We start from the raw sequence: 17,338 nt of genomic DNA, 5'->3' as shown, positions 1-17,338 counted from the left end.
CCTACTGGCTCATTCCTCAATCCCAGGAAACACCCAAGTTTCTCCCATTTCTAAAAGACCTTCACTTAACTCTGTCACCACCTCAAGTTAGTATCATCCTATATCTCTCCTCCTTTTCATAGCCAGACTCCTAGAAAGAAGAAAAATAGTCTACTGTCTTTGCCTCCATTTCTTCTTGTCTCCCTACTTCTCAACTTCTTGTGATCTGGTTTCTGATTTCTTCATAATTAACACCTTTTCTCCAAAGTTACCACTGATCTTAATAGCCAAACCCAATGGATTTTTTTCCGTCAGTCCTCATCTTTTTTGATCTCATCATCATGTAAGGAAGCTTTTAGCTGGTGTTACTTGTTTATGCTTCACCTTGTTGACTTGATGGATATTTATTTGTTTGGGAGTCCCTGGTCATAGTAGCTACAGTAATTTTTTTTAAATAAATTTATTTATTTTTAGTTTTCAACATTAACTTCCACAAGATTTTGAGTTACAAATTTTCACCCCATCTAGCCCCTCCCCCACCCCAAATGGCATGCATTCTGAATACCCCTTTCCCTAGTCTGCCTTCCCTTCTATCTCTCCCCCCCTTCTCTTATCCCCTTCCCCTTCTGTTTTCCTGTAGGGCAGGATAGATTTCTGTACCCCATTTCCTGTATTTCTTATTTCCCAGTTGCATGTAAAAACATTTTTTTAAACATGTGTTTTTAAAACTTTGGGTTCCAAATTTTCTCCCTTCCTCCCTCCCCACCCACCCTCATTGAAAAGGCAAGCAACTCAATATGGGTTATACATGTGCAGTTATGCGAAATACTTCCATAGTAGACATGCTGTGAAAAACTAACTCTATTTCCCTTAATCCTATCCCGCCCCGCTCATTTATTCTTTTCTTTCTATTGACTCTGTCTCTCCTCAGAAGTATTTGCTTCTGATTACCCCCTTTTCCAATCTGCCCGCCTCTCTATCATCCCCCTACTCTCTTGTTCCCTTCCCCCCCATTTTCCTGTAGGGTAAGGCAGATTTCCATACCCAATTGAGTGTGTATGTTATTCCCTCAAGTCAAATCCTATGAGAATAAGATTCACTTATCCCCTCTGACCTTCCCCCATTTCCCTTCCACTGTAAGAGCCTTTTCTTTTCTGGTTTTTATTTTTTGTGAGATGATTTACTCTGTTCTACCTCTCCCTTTCTCCTTCTCCTAGTATAATCTTCTCTCATCCCAAAATTTTATTCTCCAGATATGACCCCTTCATCTTCAACTCACCCTGTGCCCTCTATCTATCTATCTACCTGTTGATCTATCTATCTATGTATATATATATATATATATATACACATACATATATTTTCCCTCCAACTACCCTAATACTGACAAAGGTCTCATGAGTTACAAATATCATTCCATGCAGGAATGTAAACAGTTCAACCTTAATAAGTCTCTTATGATTTCTTTTTCCTGTTTACCTCTTCATGTTCCACTTGAGTCTTGTATTGGAAAGTCAAATTTTCTATTCAGCTCTGATCTTTTCATCAAGAATGCTTGAAAGTCTTCTATTTCACTGAATGACCATTTTTTCCCCTGAAGGATTATACTCAGTTTTGCTGGGTAGGTGATTCTTGGTTGTAATCCTATTTCCTTTGCCTTCCAGAATATTATATTCCATGCCCTGTGGTCCCTTAATGTAAAAGCTGCTAAATCTTGTGTTATCCTGATTGTTTTCACAATACTTGAATTGTTTCTTTCTGACTGCTTGTAATATTTTCTCCTTGACCTAGGAACTCTGGAATTTGGCTACAATATTTCTAGGAATTTTCCTTTGGGGATCTCTTTCAGGAGGAGATTGGTGGATTCTTTCAATTTCTATTTTGCCCTCTGCTTCTAAAATATCAGGAGAGTTTTCCTTGATAATTTCTTAGAGGATGATGTCTAGGCTCTTTTTTTTTTTTTTGATCATGGCTTTCAGATAGTCCAATAATTTTTAAATTCTCTCTCCTGGATCTATTTTCCAGGTCAGTTGTTTTTCCAATGAGATATTTCACGTTGTTTTCTAATTTTCCATTCTTTTGGATTTGTTTTACAGTGTCTTGATTTCTCATAAAGTCACTAGCTTCCAATTGCTCTATTCTAATTTTGAAGGAAGTATTTTCTTCAGTAATCTTTTGGACTGCCTTTTCCATTTGACCAATTTTGCTTTTTAGGGCATTCTTCTCCTCATTGGCTTTTTGAACCTCTTTTGCCATTTGAGTTAGGCTATTTTTTAAGGTATTATTTTCTTCAGTATTTTTTTGGGTCTCCTTTAACAAGCTGTTGGCTTGTTTTTCATGATTTTCTTGCATCATTTTCATTTCTCTTCCCAGTTTTTCCTCTACTCTCTTACTTGCTTTTCAAAATCCCTTTTGAGCTCTTCCAAGGCCTGGACTGATTTGTATTTTTCTTGGAGGCTTTGGATGTAGGAGCTTTGACTTTGTTGTCTTCTTCTGGTTGTATGTTTTGATCTTCCTTGTCACCAAAGTAAGATAATACAGTCTGACTCTTTTTTCGCTGCTTACTCATGATCCAGCCAATTACTTGAGTTTTAAACTCTTTGTTAAGGTAAGAGTCTCCTTACAATGTGGAGAATGTACCTAGCTCCTCTCTCACCACAGTCACAGACTTTTCCCACTGACCTTCTAAGTTGTCTTTGGCGTTCAGGGGTTGAGAGGTCTGGAAACTGCCACAGGTGCCCGAGATTCAGTCCTCTGAGGCCTGCTCCAGGGTGGCTGTGGCCTGTGCGCCCACACAGAACTGTGCTCCTCTCCCCACCCAGCGCAATATACGTTTCCAATCAACCATCCAGGTTGTCTTGGGCTGGAAATATGTTTCCCTCTGTCTTTTTGTGAGTTCTGCTGCTTTAGAATTTGTTTAGAGACATTTTTTATAGGTATTTGGAGGGGTTTGGGGGAGAGCTCAAGCAAGTCACTGCTTTCCCTGTGCCATCTTGGCTCCTCCCCTTAGCTACAGTAATTTTGATTTTAGCTTGGGAATCTCATCTTCTAATTCCTAACCTCACCCTCAGATTTCTGACTCCACTTCAAGAATTATGTTCTTGGTTCAAAAAAAAAATAAGCAGGGGATTTGTTGCCATCATAAAAAAAGAAAAATCTGTTTTTATACTTCGTTCCCTGTTCCTACTAAACATGTCCTAGAATAAATATAGTTTGTATTTCTCCCAACTGGATCAGAATCTCATCTCAAGGAATTTTTAGGAATATGTGAGGAGTAGACAGGATTGATCAAGAGAATTCCATGATGGAATGGGTGAGCTTGGGGTGGGAGTAGGAGGGAGACTTTGTTTGGGACTTTCATTGTACTTTTCTAGGAAGGGACTGTACCTGAACTTTCTTGCTTGGTGGAGGATAGATATGAGTGATCTGTGATGAGTTGGTTGTTGAAAACTCCTATGGGATGGATATTTTTTGGGAGGATCCACTCCATGTGCTGAACTATTAAAGACTATATTCATCTGGACTGGCTTCCCCCTCTCCCCCTTTTCTTATAGCAGAATTAGGATCAGACTAAAGTCTTCAGAAGGAAGGGTTTCCCTCTCCCTTGGAGCTACTTTAGTGCAAGGCAGGTGGAAATCCTATATTTGCAACCTGATGCAGCTGTAGAGGCAGGAACCACACAATCTAAGTGGAGAGAGTTCCTGACACCCAGCTTCTGGATGAGTGTTGATAATTTGGAGGCTTTGCCTCTCTAGCAACCCCAACTTCACAAGTTTTAGAATTCAACCTTCTATCAGAGAAGGGGAAATTTCTGGGCAATGTCCAATACTAGAATGTAGCCCTCTAGAAAGAGAAGAGGGGATTTCCTGGGGAGCGCCCACCTCGGGAGTTGCCTCCCTAGCAATTCTGAGCACGAGGGTGCTGAAATCTGGCCTTCTACCAAGAGAAGGTGATTTCTTGGGCAGAGATAGCACTTTGGAGTGGTCACTCTGTGACCCATGAAATTGGAAGAATAGCAAGGGACTAAGTCACAATAAAGGGTGGCAAGGGATATGGATTAAGTACTCCATTATTACCATGATTTATTAGAACAATGTGGATCTGGTGGGAAGTTAAGATGCCCAAGTGTTTTTTCCTTCTGGAGTCCAATCCCCCCAGAGTAATATCATAAGGCTACATAACTGTGTGAGTCACTATGATGTAAAAGAGAAGATTCATTAGAATGTTATAGTGTTGCCATTTGAGCAACTCCCAAGTTTCCAATCACTCAATCACAAGGTGGTACTATGAGTCTGGGAGACTGCATGCATTTTTGTGTAAAGTGGGATTTATTGGAATGTCAAGGGACTGCCACACCATTGACCCTAAGTTCATTTCCCTTCTAAGGAGAGTCTAAACCAAATGATGATGCTGGAACCTTGTGAAATGTGAGATTCACTGGAGAGAAAGGAGAATTACATTGATTGTTTGAATTCTGTGGATTTTTTTTTTCCTGTGGGGTAGACTTAAGGTTACCTAGTACCTTCATTATTAAATGGAATACTGTATAGGATTTGTGGGACCTTTTTTTACTCAATTCTGTGAAAATTTAAACAATCTATATTTTCAGTTTTCCTGGAAAAAACTCTGAATAGAGAAATAACGAGCCAGAGAGAAAAGCTAAAGCTACTCTAGGGCCATCCCAAGATTAGACCTGATCCCTGTAAACTCAGAATTTGATGGTTCTGAGCCACCGGTATTTATCCATTATTTTTTGGAGTAATAATGCATTTTTAAGTTTCCAGAAGATTGGGAATTGGGGTGAGGGAAGTGGGGAGCATCGCAGAGGCTGACTCATGCTTTAAACTTCAACCATGGTGATGTTATATAAAATTACTGATTCCCAGACTCTTATCCTTTGAAATTCTATCCAGTTATCATCATGAAACATTCTCCAGGCAGTTATTTCTACTTGGCCTAACCTAAAGATACTGGGAAAAATATGCATGTTGTTCCAGCAGAGCGCTAAAGAGATTTGAATTCATGAAGATGTGTGTTCTTGGCTCCAGGCCTAGCTCTCTATCTATTGCACCATCTAGCTGCTCATTGATTGACTCTAGTTAGGTAAATAAGATTATTGAAAATGAATGGAAACCACAGGGAGAATATATTTATCTATATAAGGAAGAATGTCCCAATAATTTAAACTATAAAATGAGTTATCTCATGAAATAGTGAGTGTTTCATCAGTAGAAATGTTCAAAAAGAGGCTGCATAAATAACTCTCTAGGATGTTGTAATGGCCCTCAAATTATGATCTGCAGACCCCTGGGCCCTCTTTTATGATTTATTGTGGATCACTGTGAGACCCTATCCGGGTCCATTTATCTTCTTTTTTAACAAGTTGCTGACTTGCATTCAAGTAGAGTCACCAAATAAAAACTGAAAAATCACTGACAAAATAAACAAAAAACCCCTGCACATACCATGACATATCTTCTTTTAAATTTTTTTAAAAAATTATTTAATTTCTATTTATGGAATTTAAAAAATTCCATAATTTGTATAATAAAAAAATTGCACGTGAAACTGCAAATCAATAATGTACAATTTGCTATTCTTTTTAAATATATAATAAAGTTATCATGTAAATTTCTTTTTTTCCTTTTTTCTCCCCCCTCCACGCTAGAAATGGCTACCATTAGACACAAATAGGTATGTGTGTGTGTACATATATATATACACACACACAAACACACACATATATTATTCTATACATACTTCTATTTATCAGTTCTTTCTCTGGATGCAGATAGTTATCTCTCTTCATAGGTCCTTTATAGTTAATTTGGGTATTTATAATAGTCAAAATGACTTATGTGCTCAAAGTTATTCTTAAAATAATATTACTGTTACATGACACATCTTTAAGAAGTTACTAAGTTGGTTAAACATCAGTCACGGACAATCCTACAATCAGATTATGCCTGTGAAATAGTTATGGGGCAGGTTATTATCTGTAATATGGAATATTGAAGATTATGTGCAAGAAAACTCAGGGTCACTTGAGTTTGGGATGATGAAGGGAACAGAATCCATATTTCCTTATTCCAAAATATAGGGTTCAGCTGTGCATGCAATCCATGGATGACTTCTGCTGCCCATTGAAAGTCTGGTTCAAATAATATAGCTAGTAAGCAGTAATTATCATGGAACAAAAAGGACAAGACAGACAATCCCTACTTGCCCATCATCACCTTTTACCTGCCTTACTTTCTAGGTCTGATTTCTGATCCTACTGCACTGATTACTCTTTATACTATGGCAGTCAAAGCTATATATGAAGGTATAAGGTGAAGATCTATGATTTCTTTACTATAGGGACTGCCCCCCCCCCACTAACCCCTACTGCTAGCTAGACTTAGAGAGATAAATGTCACAGGGAGATAAGTGCTGTAGCCAGGGCAATACAACTAGAAAGGGTCAGGGGTAGGATTTGAACCAGATCTGTCAGCCTGAAACTCAACCTACTATGCCAGCTGCCTCAAGCAAAAAATCTGAAAAGAATTGCAATCATTCATTAATATTTAATGATATAATATAAATTCGTATAAGCATCATCAAAATAACAATTATTTTCCCCTAGATAACTGAATTTATACAATCCCCTATCCTGACCTAGTGGCCCTTAATCCCTCTTTTCTTCATTGTTTTTAGGGAATGGGTCAGTCATCATGCCTTCCTAGAATCTCTAAAGCTTGCTAGGGGCCACAAAGGCCATTCTGTTTCTTTTGAAGGGGCTGAAAAAGCTTCTTCTGAATCTGGAATAGGAGCCTCTTGGTTATGGAGTGGCCAGGGATATGTCTTTATCACAGGGTTCTTGTATCCAGGATTTGGCTATAGCCTAGATTATAGAACAATTAAAACTTAGCATGCATATGACTTGTCACCTTTTCACTGACACTGCTCCACCCCTATCCCAAAGTATCCCCTCCAAACCAATATATAACGCCAAGATTCTACAGTCATCCACAAGCCCCAGCTCTGTGATGATAATGTTGCCACCAGTAATGCTCAGATTGGACAGATAATATACAACCTGGAAGGAAATACAAATATATCTTTGGTTTTGGAGATAGTAAGAGGATTTAGTAGGCCTGGATGATGAAGTTAAGATTTATTTCAATGACTGGTGTGGATCATATGTTTAGAGTTACAAGGGGTCCTAGTGGTTGTCTAGTCCAATTGCCTTATCTACAATGAGGAAACTGAGGCTCAGAGAGGTACCCAAATTTGCACAGGTAGTAAGCAGGCAGAGCTGGGGTTTGAAGACATACCCTTTAACAACAAATTCTCATTCCACTAAACACACTTCCTCCATTATTCTTCTCCTGTGGCACTTACCATATTCTCCCTTGTATTAAGAATTTTTTATTCCTCTTATCCTTCATTATTAAATTGTAAGCTCCCGGGGACAGAAACTATGCCCTATTCACATTCATATCTCCATAGTGTTGCCCAGAGTAAGAATTAAATGAATGCTTTGTGAACACATGACTATATTGAACTACTGAAACTGCTCATGAAATGTTTGCAAGAAAAGGCATCTGCAGGCAAACTGTGTGTGAGTCAGTGCTGCAGAAATTGTTCAGTTCCTTATACTAGCTTGCTCCTCAGATGGGTTAAATATACTGCCCTCTTCTCTAACCACCTCCAGTCTTATACATTCTCTTGATTTGCTTAGTGAATCATTCATTCATTCATTCAAAGCAAGTACAAAACTTAACTTGAGCTCAAACTGGATCAAAATAGCATCAATTACAGATAAGTGGGATTTGATGAAGTTTTTCTGTATGTGCTTGAGCATCAGGAATTTAGCCTGCTGGAAACAAGAACTTACAGATACAAGAACTCCTTACGGCTCCCAGATGTGCAGATTTTCATATCCTGTTGCTCCATGAAGCCTGAGGACCACACAACAAGAGGAGGAATTATTTCTTTGTTTTAGTTCCAGAACTGAATACAGTGCCTTGCATGTAATAGGTGCTTAAGACATGCTTAGATTGGATTGGATTTAGCAGTCAAGGACCAAATCACTCTAGAGATGTGACTAAGGAATGTGAGTAAAAGAGAGCAGTGATCCTTTTGGGTATTTGACTTTTTATTCCCATAAAATGATTTGAAGATCACGTTATGTGATCACCTTATAATTTCTGTGCTGGTGAGAGCATCACATGACTCCTCTTCATTATGGACCAGCCAAATTGGCCTCCTTGATATTCCTCACACAGAACATTTGACATTTTTCCTTTTTCGTTCACATAATATTCCATCTCTCATATCTATGCACTGGCAATATATTATTCCTCATGCCTAGAATGCACTTCTTTCCCATCTATACCTCTTAGAAGCCCTGGCTTACTTTAAAGCTCAGGTAAAGTGGCAGCTTCTTACTATACAAGGCCTTTCTGATCATTCTAGTGACAACCCTACATAATTATGTTTTGATAGGGAGCATAAGGGAGTGGCTAGAGAGCTGGTCTTAATGCTAGGAAGACCTGAATTCTCTTCTATGTACACTTTTACATGAACATGTTGTATCCCTTAATAGAAAGTAAACTCCTTGAAGGCAGAGGATACTTCATTTTTGCCTATGTATCCCCAATGCCTAGCACAGTTCTAGTAGACCCTTATTAAATACTTGGTTATTGACTGAATTATAAAAACTTGATCTTAAAGATAAATTTTTATTTCACCTAGGAAATTCCATTCTCAAATGTTGATGTCCCTCTCTTAATGGTATTTTTAAAAAAAAGCAAAACATTCTGCTTTTTGTGTGTGGGAAGAGTTCAGGGCATCAAAAATACACGTGGTCTGCTTCACAGTTTTTCCTAGAGTCAACCCTACTTTCTGGTTATTTTCAGAAAGAAAGTTTTTTTGCTCACAGCGGATCTCAGCAGCTGATGCTGCTTTCGACATTAATGTTTCATCTTCCTTTTATGAGTATTCCTCCATCTAGAAGATACAAATACTCCAAATTCAGTTTTTCTGGATATATCAGTCACTGGCTATTGTATAACATCAAGATGTTTTATCTTCTTATACCATAATAATTCAGACTTCTCTGGTACGAAGGGAGGGCCAAAAAATTTTACACAGATTTTCTATCTTCTATCTTGTGCCCCCAAACCCTAAGATGTGGAAGGGGTAACTGTATTTTAGAGGCAGGACTTAAACCTGGATCTTATTGGCTCAGAGGCTAGCCTTCTATCATTACTTTACTTCTTTATGAATAATACTGTCCGGTGATGTGCTGGGAAATATTTAACAATTGACTCCCCCGGAGGGAAAATTGTGAGCATGATATATTTTTAAGTTTAATCAGTATTATTACATTTTCCCCCATCACTTTAAGTCTAGACAGTCGACAAAATAATAAATTAAACTCTGATTTGTAGTGTTTGCTGATTTATGAGGTATAAATAGATGTTCACATTGAAAATTTAAAGTTAGCTCTTGTGAGCTGGTTTAAACTGGCTCCAGGATACTCCTGCTGTTATCTAATTTATTTCACAGAGTCATAAGCTATCCATTGGTAGGTACTGTAGAAGACACTGTGTCCAAATCCTACCTGAAATATGAATCACTTGTCAATAGCAGTTCTCAAACTTTTTGGTCTCAGGATCCCTTTACACTTTTAAAATTATTGAGGACTAAACAGCTTTTGCTTATGTGGATTATATCTATTGGTATTTACCATATTAAAAATTAAAAGTGATACATCTAAAAATATATATTATTTCACCTAAAGTAACGATAATTGCACGCAATTACAAATAGCATATTTAATAAGCAATAACTATGTTTTCCAGAACAAAAAAGTGAAAAGACAACATGAATAATATAGAAATGTTATTTGCATGATTGCACATGTATAACCTATGTCAAATTGCTTACCATCTTAGGAAGGAGGAGGTGAGGGAGGGAGAAAATTTGGAACTCAAAATTTAAAAAAAAGAATGTTAAAAATTGTCTTTACATGTAATTGGGAAAAATAAAATATTATTTAAAAAATAGTGAAAAGAGTGTCATTGTTTTATACGTTTTTGCAAATCTCTTTAATGTCTAGTTTAATAGAAGACAGTTGGATTCTCATATCTGCTTTGGCATTCTATCTGTTGTGATATATTGTTTTAGTTGAGGTATATGAAAGAATTCCAGACATACAGATATGTGATTAGAAAAGGAAGGAGTATCAATAGGCAAATAATGACTTAGCATAATTATGACAGTGGTTTTGACCTCTTAGAAAGAGTCTGGGGAATCCATAGGGGTCTGTAAATTATAATTTGAGGACCATTACAACATCCTGAGAGGTATTTATATAGCCTTTGTTTGAATACCTCTACTCACTGCTTCATGAGGAAGCACATTCTATTTCTGTATAGTTTGAATTATTAGGGTACTCTTCCTTATATTGATATATATTGTCCCTATAGTTTCCATTCGTTTGCAATTGTCTTATTTACCTAACTAGAGTTAATCAGTCGAGATGGCACAGTGGGTAGAGAGCCCACCCTGTAGTCAGAAAGACTCCTCTTCCTGAGTTCAAATCTGGCCTCAGATACTTATTAGCTGTGGGACCCTGGGGCAAGTCATTTAAGCCTGTTTGCCTCAATTCTTCATCTGTAAAATGATTTGGAGAAGGAAATGGCAAACCGCTCCAGTATCTTTGCCAAGAAAATCTCAAATGGGGTCACAAAGAGTCGGGCATGATTAACAACAACAGAGTCAGTCAACAGGCATTTATTAATCACCTACTGTATACCAGACAGTGTACATTCTTGAGAAGAAAAACCATGTTTTATCCTTCTTTGTCATTCCCCCCTACCCCAAACCTAACATGTTCTGAAACAGAGTAATTAAACATGAGAGTAATAAATACTTTTTGGTGGTTGATTGATGTTAACGGTGAGTAGTAGCTCTAAACAATTCAAGTCTCTGGTAGTTACTTAACCTTCTATGATACTGTTTTCTTTTGCTTTCAAAATGTTAATTAATTAAAAGATGAGTAGCAATAGATGATGATCAAATGATTTCCTGGATGGGTTACTCATTCTCATTTAGTATGGTTTCATGATATTTATGGCAAAATTACTGCTGAATAAAATATAATTCTGCCATTCCCCGTATCTCTTCTCTTTTCTTCTCCCCCAACATCATCAATCCTAAATCAAGCACGATTACTTACCAGGAGATCGTAGACTTTGCCATAAAATTGGGGGAAGTTGATTTCTCCCTCAGGTTTAAGATTCTTTAGGAATTCCCTAAGTGGCTCTGACCGGAGGAATGAATAACAATCCCTAAGCACAATTCTGGAACTCTGAAAGAAGTAGAATTACTGTGTCAGGGAATTCAACAACCTAATAACTGAAAGTAGAATGATGGGCAGCATGGCAACTATTGCAGCAATCGTTCAATCAATCAGACATGATGTTAAACTCTGGGGATGCAAAGAAATACAAAATAATAATAATAATAATCCCTGCCCTTAAGGAGTTTAAATACTGATGTAATTCATACTATCCATCCTCCACACAGCTGCCAAAGAGATATTCTTGATTTTTTAAAAAAAAATTTAAAATTTTTCCTCTATTACATGTAAAAACAATTTTTTAACATTCTTTTTTTTGAAGTTTTGAGTTCTAAATTTATCCCTCCTTCTCTCTCCTCCCCTCTCCCTGAGATAGTATACAATCTGATATAGGTTATACATGTGCAATCATGTAAAACATTTCCATATTATTCATTTTATGAAAGAAAATTAGAAAGAAGAAAAAGAACAAAAAAAGGAAGAAAGAAAGCAAAGAAGGAAGTAAAGAAAGAAAGGAAGGAAAGAAAGAAGAAAAGAAGGAAGGAAGGAAGGAAGGAAGGAAAGAAAGAAAGAAAGAAAGAAAAAGAAAGAAAGATATGCTTTGATCTGTATTCAGACACCATCAGTTCTTTTTTTGGAGGCAAATAGCATGTTTCATTGAGTCCTTTGGGATTGTCTTGGATCCTTGTGTTGCTGAGAATAGCTGTCATTCACAATTGTTCATAAGTACAATATTGTTGTTATTATGAACAAAGGGATATTTTTTTGAGGCAATTGGGGTTAAATGACTTGCCCAGGGTCACATAGCCAGTGAGTGTCTGATTTGAACTCAGGCCCTCCTTACTCCAGAACCAGTACTCTATCCAACTTTATCAACCTAGCTGCCCCAAAGTGATATCCTTAAAGTATAGCTAACTATATATAAAGTATAACTAACCACATTATTCTCCTGCTCAGAATGTTCCAAGGGATTCCTATTGCCTAGAGTGCGAAATACAAATACCTTTGGCTGGCGTTTAAAACCCTTCACTATTTGTCTCCAGAGGATTTTTCTAGTTTTGTAAATCATTCCCCTTCATACATTCTGTGTTCTAGCCAAACTAGACTCCTTGCTGTTCCTCACATATGATGTTCCATTTCTTGTCTCTCTACTTTTGCAGTGTTTTCTATGCATGGAGTACATGCCATTCTAACATCTAGAATCTCTAGATCTTTTCATAGTAAGGTTTTTAGATGAGATCTTTACTGATCCTAACATGTCCTCTCCTCTTTCCCATGAATTTCTTCATAGATATTTATGTGTACTTGTATGTGTTCACTTAATTTCCCCGAGTAAAATGTAAGCTTCTTGAGGGCAAAGGCTATTTAGTTCTTGCTTTTACATGCCAAGTTCCTAGCACATAGTGGGTAATGCTTATTCATTGATTGAGAGGAGAAAGACTTGAAATCAGGAGAGACCTGATTTTGACTCCTGGATCAAAAAATCTTTAATGACTCACAATTGCCTTCAGGATGAAATACAAAATCCTTTGTCTAGCATTTTTCAGTTCAGTCATTTTCCTGTCATATCTGACTCTCCGTGACCCCATTTTTGGGGTTTTCTTGGCAAAGTTACTAGAATGGTTTGCAATTTCCTTCTTCAGGTCATTTTACAGATGAGGAAAATGAGGCAAACAGGCTTAAATGACTTGCCCAGGGTCACAAAGCTAGGAAGTATTTGAGGCCAGATTTGAATTCAGGAAGAAGACTCTTCTTGACTTCAGGCCCAGCACTCTAACTTCTGTGCCACCTAGCTTCCCATTTAGAGACCTCCAAAGTAATGATTTACACCTACTGTTCCCTTCATTCTTTTTATTGGCCAACCTGGCTATACATGGTCATCCCATCTCCTACCTCTGAGACTTTGCATAGGTGCTCCCTCATGTCTGGAATGTAATCCCTCCTTATTTCCACTCCAAACAATCCCAAGCTTCCTTCAAAACACAACTTTTGTCTGCAAGGACTCTCAGAATTCTCCACAGCTATTGGGACTCTCTTCCTCTTGACATAATTTTGCATACTTTTGTATATAGTTTGTATTTAATTATTTACATTTTCCATTTAAACATCAGCATGTAAGTTCTTGGAGTTTAGAGACTGTTTAATTTTCATCTTTGAATCCCCAGGGCTTGGCATAGGGCCTGTAATACACTAGGTCCTTAATAAGTTCTCATTGAATTGGATTGAATCAACAGGGACATCAAAGGGCCTCTTGCAGGAGAAGTTATTATGGTCCTCGATCCAAAGAAGCCTGGTCCTGAGTAAGTGAGCCTGGCTATGCCATTTCCAACAATACCCACTTATTCTTACTTTGACTACTCGGGGGTCATTGTCTTTAAGAAGGATCAGAAGCGAACCCAAGCTTTTCTCTATTTGATCCACAAACAGAGGGTTTTTATCGACAAAAGAGAGCAGGTGACCATAAAGAGTGACGGCGGCCAGGCGTATGGTGGTTATCTCCTACAGGAACAAGATGGAGGAAAGACAACAATTAGAGGTGATGATCAGGAAGTGTGATCCCTATGCAATAAAGAGGACTTGGCATAGTTGCGTCCCGCAGTGGAGAAACTCAGAAAGTTTCTCACTACTTGGGAGCAAACTTTTAGTATATTTACACTCTTGGATTGTAATCCTGAGATTGGGGTCCTACATCATATCTGGTTCTGCATTCCCAGTGTCTAGTATGGTTCTGTGCAATAATAGGTACTTCATAAATGTTTGTTAAATTGAATTGTATCGAACTAACCGTAGTTGATTGCTCTTTTGAGGGAAGAGAGAAAGCATGTCTTGACTGATAGAGAGGATAGAGAACTGTTGAACAAAGGGAGACCTGAGTTTGGTTCCTACCACTGACGCAAGCTGGTTGTGTGACCCTTGACCTCCCAGTATCATAAAAAAATTCTCCAAGATGAGTTGAAGAGCAAGTGCCGATCTACACTAACAGGAAAATTTGCCTGACTGGGAATTTTGTATACCAATGAAATCTCAGTTCTAGAAAAATTAAATAATGAATTCCTTTTTTTTTTTTGAGGGACATTTCCTTCTTAAGAACTCTCAATAGACAGAATAACCCTTTGAGTTCAAATATCAAGTCCAAATTCTTTTGCTTGACATTGAAGGCTCCCCCATCATTTACTGATCTTTAGGAAAACTTTCTGGATATCTCCAGTGTAGCAGTCTTTACTTGGGACATCCCCTCTACTCTCTCTGTAATAGAAAACTATGCTCTGCCTTTGGAACCTCCTGGGTTTTTATAGGCCAGATTAGGTCTTTTCTTGCTGGGTGCCAGGCCTCTGGAGTACTTCTCAGACATCTCTAGGCCATGCCATCCCCTATCCCAAATTTCCAGTTCTGCTTTATGTGTTATCTTTCTTCGTTAAGATCCTTGAGAGCAGGTACCGTCTAACATGGATGTTATTTGTACACTCAGCATGCAGAACAGTGTCTGGCACATTGTTTTTCAGTGGCTTCTGTCATGTCTGACTCTTCATGGCCCCTTTTGGGATTTTCTTGGAAAAGATACTAGAGTGGTTTGTCATTTCCTTCTCCAGATCATTTTATAGATGAGGAACTGAGACAAATGGGATTAAGTGACTTGTCCAGGATCACACAGCTAGTAAGTGTCTGAAGCCAGATTTGAACTCAGGAAGATGAGTTATCCTGACTCCACCCAGCACATAGTAAGTACTTAAACATTTTTATTGATCTGTCTATTTATCTATTTATCTATCTATCAGTCATCTAATCTCTATAAATCATATCACCTATCAATACTAATAGAGAGTATAGTCACAAGATTTCCTTGGAGTGTAAATATTTATGCTCCTATGGGTAGTGGATGTGAGATAGTAAGTATCTGGGGGCTGGGCAAGGGTAGTGATTAGCTGGGTGTACTTAAGGGAAAGTGGATCAGGGAGGAACACTCACATTTCTAAATTTGTCCTTTCATCTTTCAGGATATATCAGTAGCTGCTGCAAGAGGAGGCCTGGGAAGAAATTCTTAAAGCGGTGAACTAGCCCAACCATGATGACCCAGGATTTTCCAGGAGCCTTTTCTTTTGTACTTATTTGTGTTGTGTTTCCTGGTGACTGTCTTGTGCGTGTTCCCTTGACTAAGCCTAATTGCATGGGCACACCACTTAGAGGTTCAGGAGTGTATATTACTGTGTATTTTAGGAATATTTAGTGTATATTTTAGGAGTATTTAGTGTATATATTAGGAGTATTTAGTGTATTTAGTGTATATTAGGAAAATCATTAGCTAACATTTAGCTAAATGTTGCCCACCTGGTATTTCTTCCTAAGACCTCTTCCCTTTCCTAAAGTCAAGCCTACAGCAAAGACCTTTGACATCACAAACTTTATTCCTTATTATTCTCCAACATGGACTATACACTCCAAGCAAAACTGCTCACCATCATAGCCTTTTACATACATAACTTTCATTATTCCCTATTCTTCTGTCAGAGTGGACTCCCTTAAGTGAGGTAGTATGATCTAGTGGACAAATTCTTGCCTCTGGCATTAGAGGACTTAGGTTCAAATCCCGCCTCTGATAACTTATTGTGTAAGCTCAGGCAAGTCACTTAACCTAAATGGGCCTCAGTTTTCTCATCTGAAAAATAAAGAGGTTGGGTCCCCTCCTTTTATAGATCTATGATCCTATAATTCTCTGATCAATTAAAAAAAAACATGACTGAATTTAATCAAAACCTGACTCAAAATTTCTTTGCAGGTGACTTCCTCTGATTAACCCCCTCTCCTCTTGGAATAGTTAGTAAGACCTTTCTTTTCTTTTCTTTTTTTTCTTGTCACTTTATCCATTACCCGGTATTTATTTTCTGCATTGTTTTGTAAATGTTAAGTACATGCACATGCCTGCAACTGAATTATAAGTTAAATTATATATAAATTATGTTATATATAATTTGTAAATTAATATAAATTATAATTATACATTATATTATATGTAAATAATAAATTCCATTACAAGGACCCCATCTTACTTCTTTGGCATCAAAGCATTCAATTTTTCTGGTGTACGATGAACATGAACTAACTATGATTGACTGACCAATGCTTCATGTGCTGCTGAGGGAGAAAAGAACATTGAAAACTGAAATGACATGTGCTCTTAAGCCTTCATCATCAAGATTATTGAAATGGCAAACCACTCCAGTATCTTTGCCAAGAAACCCCAAGTCCAGAAGAGTTTGGACGTGACTGAAATGACTCAATGACAACAATGGCGCCTCAGAACTCTTAAACTCAAGCTGTCTGCCAGATTCATCCTTCTCTTTTCAACCTTCCTCCAGGAGGGATTTTAGGCATTTAGCACCATACCTACCTACTTATAATATTATAATTAATTATAAATATTTTTACTCAAGATGATTCTGACAGGTTCTTAGTGTACTGAAAGTGGGTAAAGCTAGGGGCAGGCAACTAGAGTAAACTACCTCAGGAAATATGATTATTATTTTTTTATAAAGTCTCATAATCATTGAACTGCAACTCACAAAGGATAACTGCTAATAATTGCTTTATGGATAAAGAGGCAAGTCCTCCTCCTCCTCCTCCATACACTTACATCTCGCAATAATGCTCTGATCTGGAGAAGTAGCTGTAGAACAGTATATCTCTTCAAAGTTTTCAGGAAAGGCGTAAATTTTCCAAGCACAATTAAGGTTTCTTCAATGACTTTTGGGTCATAGGTCTCACACAGAGCGTCTGTTAGTACCTTAAAAATTATCTTCTTACATTTGGGTGCCTATAAAAAATGGGATTCAAATTCATTCCAATGGCAGAGGATTTTCTATAATCTCTCCTTTGAAATTTTATAGTCTATAACCAAAATCTCACTATTGAGATGGAGATGGTTTTTCTCCATTTCTTAGCGTCAGAGGCACAAGATGATGAAGGCAATTCTCTACTAAGTAGATAATATGTATGTATGTATATATATAT

General features: G+C 37.6%; 1 protein-coding gene across 1 annotated transcript in view; it reads right to left on the bottom strand.

The window, feature by feature from the left end:
* Nucleotides 1-7,854: 7,854 nt before the first annotated feature.
* Nucleotides 7,855-17,338, bottom strand: part of LOC114025101 (maestro heat-like repeat-containing protein family member 1) — a 107,057-nt gene continuing 97,573 nt past the window's right edge. The window contains 5 exon segments of the mRNA XM_027838436.1: nucleotides 7,855-7,922; nucleotides 8,904-8,973; nucleotides 11,210-11,341; nucleotides 13,682-13,831; nucleotides 16,962-17,141. Coding sequence (XP_027694237.1) covers nucleotides 7,855-7,922; nucleotides 8,904-8,973; nucleotides 11,210-11,341; nucleotides 13,682-13,831; nucleotides 16,962-17,141 — 600 coding nt within the window.

This window comes from Vombatus ursinus, unplaced genomic scaffold (genome assembly GCF_900497805.2).
Source record: "Vombatus ursinus unplaced genomic scaffold, bare-nosed wombat genome assembly UNPS02014826.1, whole genome shotgun sequence".
Classification (NCBI taxonomy): Eukaryota; Metazoa; Chordata; class Mammalia; order Diprotodontia; family Vombatidae; genus Vombatus; species Vombatus ursinus.
The sequence above is the reverse complement of the archived record's forward strand: the minus strand, read 5'-3'. Positions and strand labels throughout refer to the sequence as shown.